Consider the following 7902-nt stretch of genomic DNA (forward strand, 5'->3'; position numbering starts at 1 on the left):
TTTGTAATCTGCCTTCAGCTGTGTCCTGTGCTTCTTACATTGGGAATATTAGTATATCTTATCTTTCAGTGATAGAGACTGCTTATCTCCTAGAGCTTGTGCTATGTCTTTCCCTACCTGTGTGAAAAGATTTTGCCCTAGCAATTTGTCTTGGGTTAGGCTGCCCTGTTCTACTTTCAGCTGTTTCCAAGGATTGATTATGAAGGGAGATCTTAAGGAAGACCACAGTTCTTGTAGTATAATTTTAAGGTAATTCTGAAATAAAAAAAATGAAACCGTAATTCATTTGGATGCGTTTCTTCATTGCGATACATCCCTTAATATATATTGTGGTTTGAAGATGTAATTCCCAGGCTTTAAGCATCCAAGGTGAGTTATGTTTCCTACAATTGAGTGGAGGGCACGCTGAAGAAGTGCCAGCAAGTTTACAGTTCTTTGGCCATCATGCCAAAACCAATTACTCTGTTTCGAATAACTGGAGTTAACAGCAACAAAAAGCTTAAGCTTCTTTAGCTCTCCTCTCACTCTCCCCAGTTAAATTGTGTATACATTTTTTTGATAAGGGACTATTTTACTAAGTGCAGTCCCAAAGAGTTTTTTATGTTCTTTGAAGAACCGATGCTATGTGTAAAGGCAGTTTTCACTTGAATACTTAAGTGCTCTGATGCTGACATTTGTTTTACAAACAGATGAATTATAGATAGATGCTGAAGTGCTTTGCAACTAGCAGATTTGCTCTACTCTGACTGTATAGAATCATAGAATTGCTCAGGTTGGAAAAAGACCTTCAAGATCATCAAGTCTAACTGCAACCTAACCATACTGCTCTAACTCTAACAACCCACCGCTAAATCATGTCCCTGAGCACCACATCCAAACAGTTTTTAAACACACTCAGGGATGGTGACTCAACCACCTCCCTGGGGAGCCTATTCCAGTGTATGGCTCCTAGGAAATGTAAGTAGGCATCAGGTTTTGAGGGAGCATCCTGTCCAGCGCCTCTTCCAAGCTTGGATGTGGTCTGCATGCATCTAGTCTCATAGCAGACTCGAGTCCAAACTCTCGAGTTCCTTTTCTCATTCAGACACCTTCTTGCCTGCAGCTGTTCCCATCGACTGAACCTCCAGGTCCTTCACTCAGTGCTCCAGCACAAGCACCTACTCAACTACCTCAGGCTGCAGGACCAGCACCTGCACAACCTCAGGCTGCTGTACCTCCACCTAGTCAGGCTCCTCCAGCAGCCCCAGCAGCAGCTCAGGTAAGATCAGAAACCCTTTGTACTGCCTTTCAGCTTTGCCCTTCACCATTCTGTTCGAGACATGATGAAATGAAAGAAAGCCTTGAAAGTTGCTTGTCTGGAGTTGCATGAGCGCTGGTGTTTACACAGAAGTGACAGCTGGCCTGGTAGCTTGCAAAAGGAAGACAGCCAGTGTGAGCTCAGCAGTTTTTTGTTGTTCTTCTTGTGAAACTTTCACTGTGGTGAGCAGTGATTTATGTTTTTATGCCGTTAAGGGAGTGCAGTGTTTGCTTTGAGGTAAGGTTAAAGGTAAGAAGGGAGAGTACTTTCAGTGGCAGCTGCTTGTTCCTGGTGTTTGAGGACGTGCTGTGTTTTTAGGTGCAGCACAAACAGGTTCTGAGTGTGTTTTCTTCAGCATCATTGCAGTCTATGGAATAAGAATGGAGACAAAAATGAAGGGAAGAAACTAGAACATGTAGGTTCTCCAGGCATCAAAAGAGAGATAGGAGGATTGGTTGTAACCATCTTTGTAGTAGTCAAAAATAGGAGAGAAACTCCGTCTCTGGGGAACTCTAAATCTCATGCTATTTTCAAGCACATCCATTTCAAGCAGAAAGGGGAGAATGGGGAATTTAAAAGCTTGACAAGCCCACGTTTAATGTCTAGCTGCATCACTACAGATGGTAGGTTTTAGTTCATATGGCCAGACGTGCCAAAATTGGGAAGGAGCTCTAACTTGTGTTAAAAAGAGGAAAAAAGGCCAAACCAAATAATTACTGAGATACTTGGAACATTTCTTGTGGCTGAGCGCTGCAGAGTGTGCCAGACTCCTGAGTGATGGCACCTCTTTATAAAAGACACTAATGTTCATATTCGTTGATGGGCAGAAGCTGTCTCTGTTGGATGGGTCTAAGGTAGCATCACCCACTGGCAGACCCAGAGGGAAGAAACTTGGCAGCGTTGGTCAGAAAAATAACTTAGACTTTCTCCTTCCTAGAAACATTTCATTATTTTTGTTTTAGAGAAAGTGAAAAGATACATACATCGCTTCACTGCTGTCAGCTCATGTTCCTGTTTACAAAACCATTAAAGATAGTGCATTAGTCATTAAACAAAAACAGCGGAGTTGAGGTCTGTCACATTCTTGGCTGTGTTAAAAGTAGCTTTAATACTTAAATCAAAATCCTTCAAATCTTTTTGGGGAAAAAAAAAAAAAAGCCAGTATTTAATCCCTGAATTCTGTGCAGCAGTTGAAACACCAGCAGCAGTGAAGGCCAGGACTCATCAGTTCAGTAAATTGATTTTGCCATGTTGGCCACCAATTTGCACTAGTAAAGTATCCTGTTCCGTGCCACTATGGCCCAATAGCTTATTTATTGGGAGCTTGTCCCAAGTTGAACTTCATACCTCTGTGTGTTATAGTGTTCTTCCTTATAGTCTTCGTTTGTTCACTCCCTTTTTGCAGACCTCTGTGCTTTTTCTATGAGCTTCTGTTTGCTTTCACTGGTAAAACTTACAGCTTCAACAGATCCCAGGCTGTGGTCAGTAGCAGTGAGCTGCATTGGTGGCAGAAGAGCACCAACAGATGGAGCAGAATAAGATTCTGAAACAAAGTGGGATTGTTTTCTGTCGTGAAAAAGCAAATGATCTAGATGAAACAAAGAACACAGTCAAGATTTCTAGGCTTAAATTAGCAGCTAGGCATTGTCTGTCTTGTTATTGCGGATTTAAAACCCCTGGCTCAGCGTGTGCAGCACAGATAATTTGTACAGGGAAAGAGTAATTGACTTTTTTCAGTTAGAGTGGGTTTTTTGGTTGCTTTTTTTTGTGGAGTTTGATTAATAATTAGTCCTTTACTGGAAGTATCACAGGTGCTATAAAGATGGGTCTTGCCTACTGGAAATCTGCTGCTGAGCAATAGAAAATGCTTTGACTGCAGGTACCAGTAATTACTCAGAACTAATTTAGAAGTGAAAATAGGTAGCAAGATACTCCTAAAGTCCCTAGTTTCTCTAAAAAGTAATTGGGAGTATATGCTAATCTACCAATTAATTTTTTTTCCTATGTACTCTTCAGAATTGTATCACGCTTCTAAATCAGATGTTTGGGGCAGGGATTAAAACACAGGAGGCCTTGAAGTGCCTGATGAGTGGCAGGCACTTCATGATGAGGATGAGTGTCTGAAAACCTCAATTTTTTGAGGCAAAGCAAGCACTCTCTTTACATTTAGCATCTATTCCAAAGTTTCCTGCTAATTTGACATTTCTCAAAGTTGTGTAGTATTTCCTCTTTTAGAGACAATTGCGGAGAACATCCTGAATTACTATTTAAGCATGGAGCTTTCCCTTTTAATTCTGTCTTGATTTTCACTGTATTGTCAGGGCTCCAATCATGAGTTACACATTTATTTTTATTTATAGTTGATTGAGGCTATCTCTAGTTTTATTGCTAGAGAAAGGAAGCATTAGTCTGTTTTAAAATAACATAATCCTATTGCAGGCCCCACCTGCCCCCGCTGCAGCTCCGGTACAGGAAGATACAAAAGTCCCCATCAGCCTCGTACTAAGGTTAAGGTAAGGACACATAACTGGTCTGTTATGTCAAGGTGAGCCTTTGTAGAGTGGGACACTGGAAGAACTCTGCAGTGCATCTTGTTGTGTGCCCTTCTAGTTGAAAAGCCATGGCCATGTATTGTTTGTCAGCTTGGATTCCATTCACTTCCTGGAACTGGGACTAAGAAAAGCAGTTTTCATCTCATTTGCTTCTCCAGTTTGACAAGAAGTAGACTGAAGAAGGTTTTGATACTTGTATACGTGTCCCTAAATTCTGATAGTCTGGGAAGGAAGGGAATTAGCTGGATTCTCTAAAAGAGGATCAGGGATCCAGGGATCTTGGCCACGTGCCTCAGTAGCCAGATGATCCAACTCAACTTCAGTCAGCTAGTTCTGACATTGAAGAGCTTTTCTCCAATTCAAGACATAGGTCTGGTTCATGTCCCTGGAATAGGCATGAAAAGGGTCATAAGTGCACTCTGCCATCATTATGTGTGTTGACTTTTCTCATTTAAGGTATCTGCCTCTCACTTCTGTGGGCATCTTGGTTGTAGATGGGCACTGGATTGGTTCTTCTAAGCATCATGTCATAGTTGTTTCTGGGCAGGTGCATCCACAGAATGAGAGAGTGCTTGCTTCCTCTGAATGTTGTGCTCCAAGGATAAAGCTGCTGATAGCTATGAGCTGCTGACAGCAGAACAGTGTGGCCTTGTACCAGAGAATTGGCCCTCACTTACTGTAAACTTGAGCCTGCTCCATGCTCTGTGAAGCTGACAGGAATACTGTTGAGAGCTTGGCTTCCAGATGCCCAGCTAAGTGATCAATTTTTGCCATTCAAGTACAGTGAACTCGGTTCTCTTCACAGACCAGTTCTTCAGCGATAGCATAACATTCTTCTGGGCATTGCTTAGTGCAGTGAAATGTTCTCCTCCATGTAAAATTTTCCTCTTTCCACAGGAATTCAAAAAAAGAACTCAATGATATCCGATTTGAATTTACGCCAGGGCGAGGTGAGCTGGTGTGACATTCCGGTGCGTGAGGGTGGTTTTGGTAAAAGGGACTTTTTGTGTTTAACATGGTTCAGTTGTGTGTGTATGGGGACACCGTGAGAGTATCTGCCAGTAGTGCCTTCCCAAAGGTATTCCAAGGCTGCTTGCCTTATGATTGGGCTGGTAGCAAGTGCTTGGAGCACTGCTGTTAAGAGGCCCCTCGTGTAAAACTGTTATGAATATGACTGAGGTACAGCCATTCAATGCATTTCAGCCTGGAGTCTGAAAGCAGAGCTCAGAGCTGTCCTGCTGCAGTGCTGTAAGAAGTAGGCTGATCGACATACAGAAGTGTGTGGTATTCCCCATCCCTTCTGTGGCTTTTGATCCCATCTTGAAAATGAATAGCTAGAAGGATTGACCCAAGTACATATCAATGCAGATATTAGTTTGCTGGGCTTTCCCCTTCCACGTGAAAGATCTGTCTCCCCACCAAGTCAGTGCACTGACACGATGCCCTTTTACTGTGGAGTAGACATGCAAGCCTAGCACTTGCTTATGTTAAATGTCTGGCTTGCACCAGATTGTCCCTTAGGCTGCCTCACTACACATTGAAAGACACCTCTTCAGTAGAGCGTATTTAAGGTGTGCCCTGAATTGGGTGAGTGGACTTACTTCTTTACTGACTTTGAAGGGTGCATCTCAGGTCTTTGGGAAGGCTGAGGACTCTGTGCAAAGTTTAGAGTAGCCTCAGGATTTGCCCTGACAAGGGTAGGGGAAAAGAAGCAAGCCTGGAACTGCACAGTCATTCCAGCTCAGAAAACAACTTTTCCAGCTCAGTACAGGCAACCCTTTCTGGTCAGCATTAGAAAACTTAAACTTGAAATGAAAGCAGCTGGCATACACTGTCCCATGTAAACAACATTTTTCCTGTTTGGTTTTTGTACAAGCTTCTAGATTTCTGTGTGATACCTTTGTCAGCTGGACAACTTCTTTTGTATGGTAACCAGTTCTTGTGTTTCTCCCCAACAGATACTGCTGATGGTGTGTCTCAAGAGCTAATTTCAGCAGGGCTTGTGGATGGCAGAGATCTGGTAATAGGTAATTACCAGTTTTTTCTTCTACTCTAACCATTTCAGTCATTTCTGCATCTTTAAAATGACCTGATGAGTAGGTGCTAGAACAGTTCTCCGTGGCCTTGATTCTCTACCACTGTGGCTCTACAAAACTGATATTAATTCCAGTGGCAGTTCAGTGCCCAATATATTTTGGCAACCTTCAGTTTGCAAGAATAGGATCTAGTTGGAAAGATTACAAAGCAAATGTTCCCTCTAATGCAAAATGAAAGCTAATCAATGCATTAACTACATCAATCTCATCTGACATAGGCACTGCCAAATTGCTGCACAAGCCTGTACTGCTGGCAGGTTCTGCACAAGAGAGGTCTGGGACTGGAATCAGCCAGGCTTTTTTGTTCTAAGGCAGGCTGTGGAAGGAAGTATGAAGCACTATTGCTTGCGGTGCAGTTGGGCTAAGGCAGCAACATGTATTGCTGCTGCTGCTGCACTTCACATGCATATGAATAACTACCTCCAAGAACAGTTTCCTAAGTGAACATGCCCACTTCATGCAGCAGGTGAGACTTCAAACTGCTAGCAGTACCTGTATATTTCAACTGCAGAAAGCAAAACTGTTCCTGCAATATCTGGAAAGGCGGCTGGTTCAAAAGTAAATGGATTTTCAGGCACATTTGGAAAGCTCGTTACTTCTAACTACACTTTGAGGAAAAACAGTACTTTTTCCAAAGAAGCATTGTAACAAAAATCTTTAGATTTAAATAGACTGAGTCTAATGGAGGCCCGAACTTTTTGTATCATTTTAAACTGTTCTAAGTTTGAGTAATATAAAGAGACCTTATAAGTTTAGGATGTTTTTCTCTAGCCTGACCTAATATTTGCCCATTTTTCTTGTTGTGTGTGTGTGTGATTTCAGTTGCAGCTAATTTGCAGAAAATTGTGGAAGAGCCCCAAGCAAACAGATCCGTCACTTTCAAACTGGTATTTATTCCTGTTCCCTAATTGAACAAGCTGTCACTTGCAAAGATAAAGCATTGCATATCGATGCCTGTGGTATCTACTGTGGGCATCTAATGTATGCACTCTAAATCTTCCTTTCCAAAGCTTCTTACTGGTTGTCTAACAGTAGGCAATACAAACTCCCATCTTGTCCTCTGTGCAGGACCTGAGTTAAATAATTGTGTCAGATGATGTGCTAACACAGAGCTTCCCTTGCCCTGGCTAGGAGAGATAACAGCAGAGATGGTTATCTGTGCATTTCACTAGTGACAAAGCAAGGGTGTAACCATTTTATTGGCAGTGAAGCAGTAAATTCTGTTACTTTTGACCCTTTCTGTGAGTAAGGTTTTTTTCTCCCTGTTTAGTGCATGTAGCCCTAGCCAGGGCAGAACTTCAGTCCCAGCTCTTCCTAGCTCAAAAAAACCCCACAAACAAACAAAAAAGAAAACACAAGCAAAGCTCAGTTTTAACTTTGGGTGATGCTGTCTCCTGAACGCAATGCAAAACTGTCTTGTAACTGCTCCCTCCCTGAACTATGTCTGTTGTACCTCGTAGTGATGCTAAGCATGGTGTGTGTCATAAGGCAGAGCATGTGTGTTGCTATTTCAATCTCTTTTCCTTGTGTTCCAGGCATCTGGTGTCGAAGGCTCAGATATCCCCGATGATGGCAAACTTATAGGATTTGCACAGCTCAGCATCAGCTAAACAATGGCCCCAGGAGATGATTCCCAACAGAGAACCCACATGTGCATATTCGTAGTGCTTCTGTTAGCCTAAAAAAAAAAAAACCACTACTGCCAAAGAATTGAACTACAGCCCCCTTCCTAGAAGCTTTAACATTCTCCTTAATAGGATCACAACCCTTCCTGAGATTTCCAATGGCGTTTACACCTTTTGTAAACAAGTCTCATGTTTTTGTATGTCATCTCAAACATGCAGATCCAACACGTCATTGCCTGCATGTTCGTATTATTATTGCCTTACTTTAAAGAAAAATACTACTGAGTACGAAGCGGGGGTTCCACTGCTCTGATGATCTTGCCTAAAAGTTT

General features: G+C 42.3%; 1 protein-coding gene across 2 annotated transcripts in view; it reads left to right on the forward strand.

Moving 5' to 3' along the window:
- Positions 1 to 7689, forward strand: part of OXSR1 (oxidative stress responsive 1) — an 89325-nt gene extending 81636 nt beyond the window's left edge. The window contains exons 13-18 of one of the 2 annotated variants that reach the window (XM_021388055.1): positions 1103 to 1258; positions 3737 to 3810; positions 4747 to 4799; positions 5808 to 5876; positions 6768 to 6832; positions 7481 to 7675. In XM_021388055.1, coding sequence (XP_021243730.1) covers positions 1103 to 1258; positions 3737 to 3810; positions 4747 to 4799; positions 5808 to 5876; positions 6768 to 6832; positions 7481 to 7555 — 492 coding nt within the window. In that variant the 3' untranslated portion in view covers positions 7556 to 7675. Of the gene's footprint in view, positions 1 to 1102; positions 1259 to 3736; positions 3811 to 4746; positions 4800 to 5807; positions 5877 to 6767; positions 6833 to 7480 lie in introns of both variants that reach the window. The other variant, XM_021388056.1, reaches the window with a different exon arrangement.

This window comes from Numida meleagris, chromosome 2, assembly GCF_002078875.1.
Source record: "Numida meleagris isolate 19003 breed g44 Domestic line chromosome 2, NumMel1.0, whole genome shotgun sequence".
In the NCBI taxonomy this organism is placed as follows: Eukaryota; Metazoa; Chordata; class Aves; order Galliformes; family Numididae; genus Numida; species Numida meleagris.